The sequence below is a fragment of the Kogia breviceps genome, chromosome 10, assembly GCF_026419965.1.
Source record: "Kogia breviceps isolate mKogBre1 chromosome 10, mKogBre1 haplotype 1, whole genome shotgun sequence".
Lineage (NCBI taxonomy): Eukaryota > Metazoa > Chordata > Mammalia > Artiodactyla > Physeteridae > Kogia > Kogia breviceps.
In genome coordinates, this window is record NC_081319.1 from 94,026,590 (window position 1) to 94,043,146 (window position 16,557).

The 16,557-nt window shown below is 42.1% G+C and overlaps 1 protein-coding gene across 21 annotated transcripts in view; it reads left to right on the top strand.

The window, feature by feature from the left end:
• The window catches only part of KIF13A (kinesin family member 13A), a 212,761-nt gene extending 196,453 nt beyond the window's left edge, over positions 1–16,308 (top strand). For 4 of the 21 annotated variants that reach the window (XM_067006707.1, XM_067006709.1, XM_067006716.1 and 1 more), the window contains 5 exons: positions 1,538–1,585; positions 2,657–2,768; positions 4,474–4,625; positions 5,589–5,630; positions 11,765–12,742. In XM_067006707.1, the coding sequence (XP_066862808.1) occupies positions 1,538–1,585; positions 2,657–2,768; positions 4,474–4,625; positions 5,589–5,630; positions 11,765–12,649 (1,239 nt within the window). In that variant the 3' untranslated portion in view covers positions 12,650–12,742. Of the gene's footprint in view, positions 1–1,537; positions 1,586–2,656; positions 2,769–4,473; positions 4,626–5,141; positions 5,631–7,954; positions 7,994–11,764; positions 12,743–14,762 lie in introns of those variants that run through there. The other 17 variants (XM_067006715.1, XM_067006717.1, XM_067006721.1 and 14 more) reach the window with 12 other exon arrangements.
• Positions 16,309–16,557: the final 249 nt, after the last annotated feature.

Sequence of the window (16,557 nt, forward strand, 5' to 3'; positions counted from 1 at the left end):
AAGAAGTTTTTTGAGATGTAAATAGAATGTAGTTGGTTTAAGGATGGTGGAGTCAGGTAGAAATTCTGCTGCCAGAGCTGCTGAGTGCTGTTCTTGAGTCTATTTACGTTCCCCGTCCTAGCTGCCCCAGTGGATCTTACTGTGCTGCCCATCAGTGTGATAGGGCACCAGACTCCTCGGTAGAGACCCTTCCATAGTGCCTAGTCTTTATTTTGATTACCTTCCTCAACCATTCCATCAAGGAAATCCAACTGACAGAAACTACGTCCAGTGGAGGGGAGTGTTGTCATGGGAAGAAAGGACAGAGCAATACGTGGACCACTGCAAAGTAGCCTCTTTCCAGGAGCAGCGGAGAGAAAGTCAGACCCTCTCAAGGACAACTGTTATTTGCCTTCCCATTCTCAAGAGTTGTCAGATAATGATTAAAAACACAGTAAACATTTATGAAAGTTGTCTTACAGTAGTCCGAAAAGCAAATCCCTATCATCACTTTCATGCAGATTACTTCTTCTGACCACAGTTCAGTTCTTAAGATTGATAATAGGAGACTCATATAGTTGTAAATTGAAAAAAGTCTTCTAATTAATTTAGGCGTCAAAGAAGAGATCATAATGGAAATTAGGATGTATTTAGAACTGAATGATAATAAAAAATGGTATGTATATCAATAGTTGAGGGATGCAGTTAAAGCGGTACTTAGAGGGAAATCCTTAGCCCTAAGTTTCCTATTATTCCATTTATACTGCAGAATACTAGATGGTAGAGAAAATGAAAGAGGTAGAGCTGTTGTTAGGAAATTAATAGATCTTATATTATAAATGTTATTAAAATATTAATTATATTAAAAATAATGAGGAAAACATATATCTTTAAAAGTAAGGAAAGACCACCTATGAAGTATTCTACCCCCCCCCACAAAAATTGAACTTAAATGTGGTCAAGACTGTAGATCTAACTACTAATATTTACAGGGGACAGAGGAAAATGTTAAATGATACCACAGGGATTCATTGAAAATCCAGACTGTGGGAAACGTTACAGGAAAAAAAATGATCTAGAGAAAAGGGAAAACTCATAAATTAAAAAAGACTTACAAGATATATCATCCAGTTGCTGTATATTAACTATCTTGATCCTGATTCAAAATTAACTGTGATAATGTTTATGGACATTTGACCACTAATGGGATACCTGATGCTATTTAGGAATCACTTAATTTTTTTAAGATGTGATAATGGTATTATGGTTTTAAAAAGGGAGTAGGAATTTCTTATCTTTTAGAGATTCATAAGGAAATATTTATGGATAAAAATATTTTAAGTTAGAAAAAGAAAATCAGAATATTTTTAAAGAGGTTGATGATAAATAGTAGAGCAGAATTACAATAAATTCAAATAAATAAGGAAATAATAAATATTAGAAGAAAGAAAGAGGGAAGGAGAAGGTCATACAGCCTTCAACTGTATGTGTGATATTTTATTTATTTAGTTATGTTAAATGTATAAACCACATTGATAAAACCATTCATCCCTTACAGGTGTCTTCTAGTCGACCAGACCTTTCTGGCTTTGACGATGATGATAAGGTGTGTACCCGTGGGCATGGCCAGGTTATTAGTAGAATCTAAGTCTGGAAAGTTAGGGTATATTGGAGTTTTTAAAATCTCTGGACTTCCCACCTTAACCTGATGCAGATCATTGTCTCTACATGTCCATTTCCAAGTTCAAATACTTGATGTGAAATTGCTATGCACTCTGAGTGTTACTTAGCATGATACTTTCCATATCAGGATCATACAACACATAATTGAATAAATATCTGTGTGTTTATGGGTCTAACTCTAAATGACTTAAGAAGGTATTACATCCACCATAGCAAAATCAAAATTATTTCAAATGCAGAAAATTAGGAACTTGAAATTAAGGACATTTTACGGCATTATCATATTCAAATATTTTTTAACATATATTGTATGTAAATTACTATTCTAGGGACAGTAGATGATTCAAAAAGTATAAACACAGATTATGTCTTCAAGAAGTTTAAAATCTAGTCCTTGGAGATAGACATCTCCTGAGAAGTTGAAGTAGGATTAACCAAGTTTATATGATATAAAAGAGGAGGTTTCTCCCTTTACTATACCAATATCTCATGCCAGCTTGGAACTTTTAAATCTCAAGTATATGTAGAGTAATCGTACCACCAAGTTTGCCTGGGGAATTTCAAGCTTATGCCTACTACCCAGGAAAAATATCAATGGAACTGTTTTACTCTCAAAAGTGTTGTTGTTTGGTCTTTAAATTATTTATTCACTCCAGGTATACCTTGGGTATTATAGCACTTGTCATATTGTTCAGTACTTTTCTACATGTTAGTTCTATTTAATAATAAAAATAAATAAAGAAGAGCACATACTGCCATTAAAAAATAGAAAAAAACCCTCAAATCAGGCTTCATTTCTCTCTCTCTCTCTCTCTCTCTCTCTCTCTTTTTGACGCACTCTGTGGCTCGTGGGATCTTAGTTCCCTGACCAGGCGTCGAACCTGTGTCCCCTGCATTGAGAGTGCAGAGTCTTAACCACTGGACCACCAGGGAAGTCCCCATTTCTCATTTTAGAGGGACTTAATTACAGTTAACCCATGTTTCTACCTTGTAGGGTTGGCCAGAGAACCAGTTAGACATGTCTGACTACAGCCCCAGTTACCAGGATGTATCGTGTTATGGAACTTTGCCCAGGGATTCACCTCGAAGGAGTAAAGAAGGTAGTGGTGAGATTTTTTTCTGTGTTATTTCTTTATAATTTCTTAGGAAAGACATGGGGGGAAATTTTTTTATAGATGACATGTAATATGGTAGGAAGCTGAAATTCTAGTTTGCTAGATGATCCAAAACTGTCTTCTTGAATAGAATATATCCTGTTCACTTTTTTTTTTGCTTTGTATCCATTATATCATCCAATTAATAATAGGCTTTTTGTGCAACACTTGTAATTTTCAAATCACATTTCATGTATCATTTCCTGATTTTGAAGTCAGTTTTGAGACACACATATCTTATTACATTATGGTTAGATTTCATTCTTTACCAAAAGAATATCCACCTCTGTCATTTGTGCTGGAATCAAAGTATATTTTAGGAGAACATGTCTCTGGTCCCTAAGGAAATTTCAAAACTGATACCAGAAGTGAATTTGATTGATGACATTATTACCTAAATATAATATATAATCTTCCAATGCCCTGAAGGGAACAGCATTCTTAGGATATGTGAATCGGCTCTGTTACCTTACTTATCCCTTATATTTTACCTACTGTGTGCCATTGTACCAGTGAATTGAGGAGAAAATATAGAAGGAGAAAGAGAAGCCCAAAAAGGTAAGAAATGAGTAAAAGCAAGAAAGAAGAACTGTCCTTCTTTAGTCCTATGGAGCAGGGTGGCTTGAGGGAAAAGTGACTTTTGCAAGAAGACTTACACGGTGCTCTCACTCACTGAGTGTGTATTGAGCCTGTCCTTGCTATATGCAGTGACAGATGCCGAGATCTTAAAATCCAACTGTGGACATGTACATGGGAAATAATAAGTTAGGAAATGATAAAATGCCAAAATGCATGTATAGATTATAAGGGCTCTGAGAATTCAGAGAGATAGAAAATCAGCATGGGGGCTTCCCTGGTGGCACAGTGGTTGGGAATCTGCCTGCCAGTGCAGGGGACACGGGTTCGAGCCCTGGTCCGGGAAGATCCCACAAGCCGCGGAGCAGCTAAGCCCATGCGCCACAACTACTGAGCCTGTGCTCTAGAGCCCGTGAGCCACAACTACTGAGCCCGCGTGCCACAACTACTGAAGCCCGTGCGCCTAGAGCCCGTGCTGCGCAACAAGAGAAGCCCCTGCTCGCCGCAACTGCAGAAAGCCCACGTGCAGCAAACAAAGACCCAACGCAGCCATAAATAAACAAACAAACAAAGTTTAAAAATCAAGAAAATCAGCGTGCGTTGAAATTGGTCTGTTAAGTGATGCTTAAGCTGGATCTTGAAAAGAAGGTAGAAAGTTTGGTTACTGATTTCTGCTGCTGTCCAGCCCTTTGATGACTCTTTATAACTTTGTAGATATATCTGCATTTTTGCCTACCTCCGTTTTAATGCTCAGCCAAATACAGTCATCTCTGAGTATCCACGGGGGACTGGTTCCAGGAGCCCCTGCGTGTACCAAAACAACCGGAGACTATGGAGTGCCGACTGTATATTTACTGAAAAAAAGGAAAAGCAGAGAGAGCATTTCATTCAGAAAGCATAGCATGAACAGCATATGAGTGGACCCACACAGTTCAAACCTGAGATGTTCGAGGGTCAACTGTATTCACATACTGATCTCTTTGTTACGCCAGATATTCCTCTGGCTTGGTCACTGCCTCGCTTTCTGTGTGTTGGTTAAAGTGCTCTGTGCCCGTAAACCCATGCCTTTTGTCTTCCCCAGGCTGTACGTCAGAGAATCCTCATGCCTTAACAGTCAGCCCTTTTAAAGCATTCTCACCTCAGCCGCCAAAGTTTTTCAAGCCCCTAATGCCTGTAAAAGAAGAGCATAAGAAAAGGATGGCACTTGAAGCGAGGCCTCTTCTAAGCCAGGAGGTAAATGCTTGACCTGTCTGTACCATGTACAATAGAATGGACGCGTTATGCCTGTGGAGAAGGAACGCTTTGCATTAACAAATTCAGATGCCACATGTTGACATGTGTGGGTTATCGCTCCATGGTTCCTGCTCTGGAGTAAATATCTCTTTCTCAAGCACACAGGGTCATGGTAGAGTGTTTTGTTTGTTGTTACTGCTGTTGTTTCCTTTGTGCTTAGGGCTTTTTTCAGAGTATTTATTTCAAGTGAGAAAGAGATGTCCCCTAGGTGTTTTGAAAATATGAAAAGCATTTTTTTTTGATTTGATAAATGTGGTTATGCTATTTGCCATAGAATTTGTGTAGTCTTGTCAGATTTCATCAGTAGTTTAACTCAAGCCTGCACAGTTGTTGGCTGCACTACTCACACATAATACAAGTGTTTGCATTGCTTTTCTAACGTGCACGTACTTAACGTGTATGTCGGCCGTCGTTGTCTTCTGTGTGTGATGCATCTGTGTGTCTTAACCTTTGCAGAGCATGTCTCCACCTCAGGCACGTAACCCTGGCTGCATTGTGCCCTCGGGAAGCAATGGCAGCAGCATGCCTGTAGAACACAATAGCAAACGTGGGAAGAAGATTGTAAGTCCTGGAACCATTTCTGTCGTATTGCCTGGTGGTGGGTTTAAGGCCCTTTCACAGTCATCCAAATACTTCAGAAGAAATTGAGATCTGTATTGAGTCTTGGCTTCTTTTTTAAAACATGTGATCATCGGTAATGAAATTTTGCATGGATGTGGCCGTGACCTGTGATTTTTCCAAGTGTTCCTTCTGTTTATTTACTTATTATTATTTTGCTTAGTATAAATTTGCTTAGAAAAAGGAAAAAGCCACTTTTAATGATTCTCATCTTTAAAAAGCATAACACAGAGACCACTTTAACTAATACTGAATCTTTCTAATGAACCTGTGCATACTGCCCAGATTCTGAAGTTAATCTACCTAGAGGAATTGCACTTACTTGCAGTAAGTATTCCTTCGTTTAGCTGTGGGTGTTTGAGAGCTTTTTTTGTGTTGCCTGATGCTATTGTCAAGATTATCCTGTAGTTTGTAGCCTCTCCACCGTCCATGAGTGCCTGTCCTCATCATCTGTACCTCTCAGGCAGCCTCTTTTAATTTGCTGGCAAAAACAGATTCCAATTCCCTTGGTGTCAGTCCTGCTTTCAGGAGGGCTTACCTGTATTTTACCACCGGTAGGTTGAAACTCTACCTGAAAAACCTCATTCCCCGGCACTTGCTTTTCACATTTCAAATTGGAGAAATAGTTTTTAAAACACTATGTACCAGGCACTGGGATCATAAGCGATACCTCAGTTTAAAAATGCAAGTGTAAAACAATAAAAATAAAAATAAATAAATAAAAACGCAAGTGTATATTCTCACGCCTGGAAAGAATTCTCTAATTCTGTATCTCGGCTTTCACTCTCCTGTGGTTTCCTAGGCTTTGGATGCAGCGTGGAGCTGGAGCGGGCTGCTTGATGTTCACATCTGCATGCAGTCTGCTCTCTGGGTAGAGTGTGGGCCCTTTCCTTTCCCAGCTGCACCATGTCAGACTCATTCCAAAGGGTCATCAGCATGAGGTCTTTTAACCCCTAGGTTCTAGAATATGCTGCAAACGCACACTGTGTGAAGCTGACTAGAGCTTGACCCCGGACATGTAGCAGGCCAGGCTCCTGCATGCTTGGAGCACTAGGGGATCTTAAGAAATGACCTTCTCACTCTTCCTGTCCATTGAGGAAAGAAGGAAAGGCATCATTTCCCCCTCCCCTCTGTCCCCCCCCCATTGTCTCTGTGTCCTCCATGTCCTTCTAGCCCACAGTGCCCCCCGCCCCCCCCGCTGGAGAAGAGCCTGCACGCACAGCTGCTCCTCGTCCCCCCCAATCTTAGTGAGCTCTTCAGTCACATACTTGACCGCCCCCTGCTTAATTAATAAAGGCTTCAGCATGGGCTAAAAAGGCCAGGTGGCTAATTTATTACCCCTTCCATTCTCTGGCTGGTTGGTTCTGTCTGTTTATTGACGTGGTACCCATCACCGTGCTACACAGGCACTACATTTTAACCTATTTTAACAATACGTTTTGGTGGAGCACACCATCAAGGGACTGCTGGATGGCCCTTCTGGGACTTCCCAGCAGCTAGTTTCACTGTTCACAATTTGCTTTATAGTTATTTTCTTTACTTTCCTTTGATTGTTTTAAAATAAAACCCACCTCAGGACTTTTAGCTAGCAGAGGGTAGAATGGAACCAGATTCTCTTGGAAAGAGAACCCAGAAAGAGGGCTTCCCTGGTGGCGCAGTGGTTGCGAGTCCGCCTGCCGATGCAGGGGACACAGGTTCGTGCCCCGGTCCGGGAAGATCCCACATGCCGCGGAGCGGCTGGGCCCGTGAGCCATGGCCGCTGAGCCTGCGCGTCCGGAGCCTGCGCTCCGCAACGGGAGAGGCCACAACAGTGAGAGGCCCGCATACCGCAAAAAAAAAAAAAAAAAAAAAACCCAGGAAGTTTTGAGCAGCAGTTAGATTCTGTGTGATCAGACACACCATGAAACCCACTAAGCAGGGTTTGATGGAACCATTTTTCTTGCTGCGATCTTACTTGAGAGACCTGCCTCTGCTCTCCTTAGAAATCTAGCTCACTGCATACTCTTCATCTCTGAAACTATTGAACTGTTTGATTTATTTCAGATAGCAGCTTTTCCAGGATGTTTTGGTAGATTATAAGAATATTACTTGCTTGATCTGAGGTTCTTGTCTCTCTTTTGGAAGATTTCATTTTATTTCTCTCCTAACAAATGGATATAAACTGCTTTATTCCTGTGTTCCCTATTCACTTTCTTTCCTTTTCCACCCTTGGAAAATTAGAGGACGAATCAATGGTTCGGTCAGATCAAAGGAGTTTGCAGTCATTTTTGAGAAGTGATATTGGGACATTGTTCTTTTTATTTTTCAGCCCATCTAGTTACCAAAAAAACCTGTCATTTCACATAAAATATAGTAAATATAGCTGTGCTTAATTTGGGGGGTTTTTTTTTGGCTTAAAACTACACACATTTATTCTCATGTAGCTCTGGGGCAAATGTCTGAAAAGAGTCTTTTTTCCTTTGTTGTCCCATCAATTTGGGAAGATAGACAAATGTATTTTGTGCCTTCTGTGAATAAGATAAAAGCAACAGTATGCCTCTGGAGTCTCTCTTTTTAAGTCATGATGCAGACAGAAGAGCAGAAAGAAGGTCAGTTCTCTCTCTCTTGTGTCTTACATAGACAGCATATGGTTTTTGTCTCTCGTTTTACAGAAAAGGAAACACGAGACTTGTTGAGTGATTTGCCCAAGGTCTCACACTTAATGAGAGCATCAGAACAAAAACCTCACCCCTCGGCAGAATTGGGCTGACTCCAGAGGCTCCCAAAGACAGTGCAGTTTCATCACCTGCTGCTGCTGTTTCTTAAAAGGGGCTGCCCTCCCCTTAGTACCATGGACAGAAGTACTGGGGACCCTTGGCTGATGGAGTCTTTCTGAAAACAGACGATCTCTCTGAGGGACAACTGATTAGAGTGGGAGTGAAAATGACTTTAATCAGGTGAAAGTCACACAGAAGGTCACTGTTTTTTGGGGTTTTTTTAAAATTTATTTATTTTATTTTTGGCTGCGTTGGGTCTGCATTGCTGTGCACGGGCTTTCTCTAGTCACGGCGAGCGGGGGCTACTCTTCGTTGCGGAGCACGGGCTTCTCATCGCGTTGGCTCTTCTTATTTCAGAGCACAGGCTTCAGTAGTTGTGGCACACGAGCTCAGTAGTTGTGGCTCGCGGGCTCTAGAGCGCAGGCTCAGCAGTTGTGGCATACGGGCTTAGTTGCTCCGCAGCATGTGGGATGTTCCCAGACCACGGCTTGAACCCGTGTCCCCTGCATTGGCAGGAGGACTCTTAACCACTGCGCCACCAGGGAAGCCCAGAAGGTCCCTGTTTTAATGTGGGTTTTGATTCCTTCTTAAAATCAAGGTGTTTTGTCTATAGGTAAATATCAGCTGCATAAACTAAATCTCAAAAATCAAATCATGAATATTGTAGCTGTAGAGAAGCTTGAGAACTTGACTCCATGTCCCACCTTTAGGAGGAGTTTTCATTCTTTTTGTCCTTAAGACACAGTAGGAAGATTCTTAGTTTAGTCTCGTTTAAAGTAAAATGATAAATAATGTTTCTGGTATAAAATGTTTATCTAATGTATAAAATAGATAAACAGCAAGGTCCTACTCTATAGCACAGGGAACTATATTCAATACCTTGGGATAACCTATAATGGAAAAGTATCTGAAAAAGAGTATATACTGTATAACTGAGTCACTTTGCTGTACGACAGAAACTAACACAACGTTGTAAATCAACTACACTTCAATTAAAAAGTAAATAAAATGGGGCTTCCCTGGTGGCGCAGTGGTTGAGAATCCACCTGCCAGTTCAGGGGACACGGGTTCGTGCCCCGGTCCGGGAAGATCCCACATGCTGCATGCATGGCAGCTAAGCCCGTGCGCCACAACTACTGAGCCTGTGCTCTAGAGTCCGCAAGCCACAACTACTGAAGCCCGTGTGCCTAGAGCCCGTGCTCCGCAACAATAGAAGCCACCGCAATGAGAAGCCTGCGCACCGCAACGAAGGGTAGCCCCCACTCGCTGTGTGCAGCAATGCAGACCCAACACAGCCAAAACTAAATAAATAAATTTATTTTAAAAAAGAAAAAAAAACATTTAAAAAAATAATAATAAATAAATAAAATGTACAGACCCAAGAGATACTGTCTCCCCCCCATCCCCCCCAAAATAGTCTAACCAAATTCCCTTGAAATACAATGTAAGCCAATTAAGTCCTCTTTTCTCCTTGGAAGGCATAACTTCATAAACTTTCCATCTCCGTTTACATGTTGGAAAATGATTCATCTCTACTCAGTTTTCTTTCTTCTGGAACTAGTTGTCCCCACTCCTTTAGCCTTTCTCTTTAGGTCACTCCCCTAACCCTAACCCTACCCCAAGTGCATAACTAGGTACTGATCCCTATTTGTTTTTGTAGACTCTTTAGTTTTACTAAGATCATTCTAATCCTTTAGGAATAATTGTTTATCTTTGTGATTTTAATAAGTGTATACCCATTTCTACACATTAAACTCATGCTTGAACATTTCACTCAGCAAAGTTGTATTTTAGGATGACAGACCTTTCCTCAGTGTCAGGAAGAAATAACTTCAGGCATAAAAAGAGGCCCCACATTATAAATTCTCATCTTCAAATTTGGTTTTCCTTGCAACAGCTAACTTTTTAGTAATTAATTGCATCAGAGACTCTTGGGCTAGGGGATTATGTTTCTTTGCCAGCTTTAATTAGAAGGAAATAGAAGAGAAACAAAGACCTGAAATCCAATTTTGAGTCTAAACAAGTCAGGTAGAGAATCTAGAAAATATAGCGCAGGTTACTGATTCCGACAGTTCTGTCCAATTTTTGCTCCTTTACTAAACGTTTCCTCCCAACATTAGGGAGAGATCTCTCTACCCCACCCCCTTTTTAACAGTGCTATTTAATTAGAATACAGCTAAAGATAAGACAGAGAGGCTAGTGTTGCCAAAAATTTTGTTTTGCTGATTTCTGGAATTTTATCACTGATATTTGATAGTCACCTTTGATTAATAGACAAGGAATTAAAGACTACTGATGCTTTTAAGTAATTTATATTCAAGCTGTTTTAAAATCTAAGAAGAGTATGAAGCTATTTTTAGGTATTTATCATCTTATGAGATAGAAAAGAAAATATTGCTATAAAATTCAGCAGTTGAAATTTATGTTCCTTGGTAAACTCCCATCTGCTCTCTCCGTGGGGCGCGCTCTTCCTCACTTCCCCATCCTTCTCTCTTCCTCGCCTCTTCTCTCTCTTTTTCTCTCTCTTGTAATGAGTAAGGTTAATGTTTTGGTTCCAGGCCTTTACAGTTACTCTGTTGTTACGCTGATGGAAATTTCATCCACCCAGCAGTGTCCAGGGCTATCCTTCGAGCAAGGACCACAGTCCTTCACTCCCCAAGGGTCGGGACCATGCCTGTCTTTGCTCAGCATCGGTATTCCCAGTTCTTAGGACAATGACTGGCATGTAGAGGATGTTTGATGAATATTGTTGAATGAAAGTCACCGTTTAAAAGAGAAAAGGAATAGTTGCAATGTCATCAGATGTATATGAGGTTAATTAGAAATGACTAGATAGTAATATCACTTATTTTTATTTGAAAATAAAATGGCCATGTGTTTTATATTGTTTTCCACCAAACTTAAAAGAATCATTCACTCAGGGAGAGAGATTGGAAGATGATAACAGCCACTCTTGCATATTTGCCAATCTTTATAAACAGAATCCTAAAGCTCTTTGACAAAAGAGATTTTCATTTAACTCTCACTGTCTTCCTCACTTTCTAGTCACATCTTCTCCCATGCTTCTCAAAAACGCTAGAAAATAGTAATTGTCAGATTAATTTAGTATTTTACAGACTTATAAAATTTAGTGTAATACTGAGAATGGATGTTGAAGTCGTGTTCTTTTCCCTTTCGCCGTTGGGGTGTCTTTATTTACGGCCCTTCCTCCCCATAAAATAGCTCAGAAACGTTTTGCAAATCATCGTATTTATCTGCACTCTGCTCCCCAAGGTGAGGATTGTAAGAACATGTGAAACAGCAGCTCTTCTCTGCCTCTGGCTGGCCCTCTACTCATTTAATTAGAAAGGAGAACATCTCCAACTGAAAACTAATCATGGAGGAACTAATTAAAAGTCTACTGCACTTCCTTCCATCCTTTTCCTTAAACCAGGGGAGGAAAGGTTTCTAATTATTAGTGAGTGAGCATAGAAGAAATAAATCTCTTCATCTTGGATGGTAATGGGTTCATGCTCACAGATCTCTGAGGATACTGTACCTTTGTCCACGACAGGTGCCAAGATTTAACCAAACTCAGAAAACAAAAACAAAAAGCACTATAAATATGTGACGGTGAATGCCTTTAACAGTAAAGTGTTTACAACCTGTCTCAACAGTGCAATCGCTGTAAGGAGCTGGTGGCTGACTTTTGCTTCATTTCTGTAGGACTCTGAAGAGGAGGAAAACGACCTAGAAGCTCTTAACCGGAAGCTGATAAGTTCACAGCCTTACGTACCTGTGGAGTTTGCCGACTTCAGTGTTTACAATGCCAGCTTGGAGAACAGAGAGTGGTTTTCTTCTAAAGTCGATTTGACGAACTCAAAGGTCCTGGAGAAAGAAGTGTCCTGCAGCCCCACCACCAGCAGCATCACCAGTGGCTACTTTTCCCACAGTGCCTCCAACGCCACCCTGTCTGACATGGTGGTCCCTTCTAGTGACAGCTCAGATCAGCTGGCCCTTCAGACAAAGGATGCAGACTCCAGTGAGCATCCCGGAGCATCACTTGTGCATGACTTCAGACCGTCCTCAAACAAAGAGTTGACAGAACTAGAAAGAGGCTTGGTAAAGGATGAGATGACGATGGTGCCACTCAAGGAAAACAGTGCCTTAGCCAAAGGGAGCCCATCATCCCAAAGCATCCCGGAGAAAAGCTCCAAAACCTGCTGTAGGACCAGCTCATGTTCAGAACAAGATGCCTGCTCCAGCAAAAATGGCCAGCCGGCCATGGGATTCTGCCCCAGGGAGGTGACCGTAGAACATACCACAAACATCCTCGAGGACCATTCTTTCACAGAGTTTATGGGTGTGTCAGATGGGAAAGATTTTGATGCTTTGACAGATCCTTCTGCTGGAGAACTTTCGAGTAGGAGGAACCTACCAAATACAATGGACAGTAAGAGTGTGTCAGATGGGCCACAGGACCCCGGCCAGCTGTGTTCCTCGGCAGAGAGTGACCAGGTGATACATTCCAGGGACGGTCTTTCGGGTCCTGTGCTACCGATGGGCGCACCTAATTGTGCCCCAACCGCCAGAGGCCCTTTATCACAGTGACTTAGTAGGAGAGATTCAGTCAGATGTTTCCGACAGGGACAAGGGGCCCACTTGGGGACCAAGTTCACATGCTGCCCAGCTGGCTGGCTCTGGCGGAGCAAGTCTGCTTTCATAGTTTCCGAGTGGGGTTATGACGTATGTAGGACCAGCATATGCGTTCACATTGAATTAAGCGTTCACCTCGATAGGGATCAGTCAATCTCGCGCTCACTCCCCGAGATGTTTAATTACGGGCTCTCCCACCGTATCCTGGTAGCATCTACCATATTTCATCACATCTGTGATTTCTTTGATTATTAGATACGCTATTATTTCATGTATCATTAAAGCAAAATACTTCCAATTAAACTATATCATATCAGCAGTTTCAGAGACGTTAAAAAGCACGGGGTGGTGCTGGGGCAGAGATGCATCGCAGAGTTGATAAAATACATCCATTTGGTGCCCATGGGATAAGAAATGCTTTGGGGAAGCACAGGTGAATCCCCTGAGCAATTTAAGTGTGGGCTTTGGAAGTTACCCAGGTTGCTTTATTACAGTGTTTAATTTTCGTATTGGAACAAAATGGGCTTTTGCTAATATTCCTGAGGAAAATAATGAATCGTATAATTACGAGTACCACCATCTCTTCCCATCCAGGGTCACTGTTTTGATCCCACACCCCAGCCATAGCTGTGTAAGGGGTATGGGAGCGCCCGTCTTAGCAAGACAAAGAGCCGACAGAATTAGAAAGCAGCTCAGTGAAGGAGCAGATAATCAGCGTGCCCGTCTGTCTCTCTTGTTTTTTTTTTTTTTTTTTTTTTGTCTTTAACATCTTTATTGGAGTATAACTGTTTTACAACGGTGTGTTAGTTTCCGCTTTACAACAGAGTGAATCAGTTACACACATACACGTGTTCCCATCCCTCTTCCCTCTTGCGTCTCCCTCCCTGTTTTGCTGAGGAAGTGATCATCCCGGTTTGCTGGCTTCTTCCTCCAAGTCTTCCCTACTAGCCCTTAAAACTTCAGTGTGTGGTCATTAATACAGCATATTCATAAATAAACTGCAGTACACAAATAGCGGGGTCTCTTACAACTCAGAAAATACTTATTTCCCCAACATAAGAATAAAATAAAGTTACTCATTACTGTTCTTGCAAGCTAAACAGTCATTCGTTTAAAAGTCTTCAGCTTCCTTTACACAAATTTTAAGCAGAATGTGCTTTGCTGGCCTACATCAGCTTTTTAGTCCTTCTTCCAAGAAGTCCAGGAAGAATGTGGTCCAGGGGTTCATTCTTCACCCGGGAACAGTGCTTCTCAAACCTCAATGTGCAGTAGACTCACTGGGGGGTGTTGGGAGAAGATGCCTCTTAAAAATACAAGTTCCCAGGAGTCGCTGCCCCGCACACCTAAGGTTTTGTTTCAGTCCCCGTTGGCGTGGGGCGAGGGGTGGTAGGGGGATAAGGCTTTCACAGACCCCTCTGCTGAAGGGATACAAGGTAGGGTGTCTGAGGGCTGGCCGCCCTGTTAGAAGCACGGCCCGGCCCACAGAAGGGGGAAGAGGGGGCAGCAAACTCCCCCTCCCCCCTGCCTTGTTTCGTTGCCTGGAGTATTTAGAACCCAGTAACAGGAACGCTACCTGATTTTTGCTTTTGAAAGGTTCCAGAATAGAATAGTGTGTCCCTGCCAAAGGTCTTGGTTTAAAAGTGGAATTTACAAAAAACGTTGGTTGTATCAGGGTAATGTGGGACTATGGTGAGTTTTTTCTTTTTTAAAAAATTGCTTTAGTATTTTTGTTATCTTGGTTTTAATTTGTTTTGACGGTGTTCAAGTCTGAGCACTTTTTAAGCACTCAGGTTTGACTTTTGTTCTCACCTTGGTATGACTTAGAGTGTAGACCCAGCAATACAGTGTTTTTACTTTAACTTTAGGTCTTGCTGTCTGTCATTACTTTTCTTAGAATCTTCAGCCTTGGAGCTAGGTTCGTCCCTTGTGTAGAGTACATTCTAGAACTGGATCCCGTAGTCAGCCAGATCCTGCAGGTCCCTCTAGGAAGAGCCCCTTGTGGGGGGTGGTCTCCGTGGGTGGGGAGGGCGTGGACAGGAGCTTGCACTCACCAGCCTCTGTGTTCCAGGGGAGCACGACCGCTCCGTGAGAGGCAGCAAGCCAGAGCACCAGCCCGTCTTTAAAACATGCTGCGGCCCAGCCGGACCTCGCACCAGCGCCGAGAAGCCGTGGCTTCGGGGACCACCTCCTTTCCCCTCCCGAGCCGGCAGAAGCCGCGCTTTGTCACTCGGCTGAACCGGCAGCCTCCGCTTTCTTCCAGAGAACCGAAAATCCCGGCTTAATGAAGTGGCAGTATTTTTGTGTGCACTCACTACACACCCACACTGTGTAGAAACCTCCACTCCACAGATTCAAACAGACTTTATTCTTGTACAATTTTAATCAGTTCTTACTGTAGAATCTGGAGTCAATGCTCTAATTTTTTTTTTATAAATAGTATATGTTATGTATATGAAATGGTATCTATAGTATGTCTGGAGACAGACAAGTCTGCACACTAAAGTGGGGAGAAAAGTGGTTTGTAGAAAATCGGAAGGTACTGGACTTCGTTACAAAGCAGCTTTGGGCGATCTCTCAGAACAGGCGCAGATGAAAAAGATTGTTTTGCCTGAGAATGAGGTTGTAAATCCCTCTTTGCAGCAAAGGTTACAGAATGCCGTTCTTTATAACCAAAGAACTTACACAAGACTGAATGTTTTTGCTGTCCACTCTTGTCTTATGTGTACATACGTGTTTCACTGCAAGTTCGGTGCCATACGCCCCTTGGCTCCCAGGCCACGTGCTGCTGTTCTCTGTCCTGTTTCGTAAGCACACTGAAGAATGTGATGGCTCCGTTCTTTGGTCTTCCACCTGGCCCGCCGCCTGCTGACTTGCCGTGGAATTGGAACCGTTGACAGTGACTGGGGCTCTGACCCCAGCGTTTCTGGTCCCTTGGTCCAGGCCATCCAGGCAGGTGGGATGCAGAGAGCAGTGTTACTGTAAGAAAACACAGGGACAAACCAAGAGTTGCGGGGAGGGGGTGTTGATTTTCGTCTCTTTGTGGTTTTGTTTGGGGTTGGTAGGTTTTGTTGTGGTGTGGTTTTGCCATTGTTGTTTTACTTCGATTTTGGAAAATGCTGAAGGGATGGAATGAGCTGTAAAGTTCACAGGTGCCCACTTCACCGTGTTCGCAGGAGATGATTGAATACAGAGGACCCTGCCGTCTGTGTCTTCATTCGTAAAATTCTGTTACCGATGGAGACCCTGAAGGATTATGTGTGTGGAAGTTTTTTACAAAAGTACTTTCTGTACCTATTGTGTAGATGCCTGTACAGTTGGTCCGGATGTACAGCAATAAGTGTGTCGTGGGAGCGAGAGAGTATGTACAGCCTGCTGTACCTTTTCCCTTTAAGTTCTTAGCATCAGTGAATGAGTAAGATATTGGAGATTTTAATGCAAAGCTGCTGTTCGTGATTTTTGTGTATAGTGAGCTGACTGTAGTATTTTACTATCGTCTGTTTAAAAAAAAGAAAAACTGTAATTTATGTCCCTTTCAACTTTATTGTATTTAATTGGTACAGATTGTGTGTGTGTGTGTGTTTTAGAATACAGACTGTCTAATTCCGATTTTAAAACATCTGTTGTTTGTCTTTAATTACTCTGCCACTAGTTTCAGATCAATTTTCCATATTTGTTTGTATGCGTGTCCCTGTAGCTTAAACGATAATAGTAACAGCAAACATTCCTTGAGGGTTTACCGTGTGCTAGGCACTGTTCCCAGCTTTTGATACAGATCTCGCTTCACCCTCACAGCAGCGGATGCCATAGGTTCTGTTGTTATTAAGTGTTGGACGAAAGGAAAACGGAGGTGGAGAGGTTGGTGA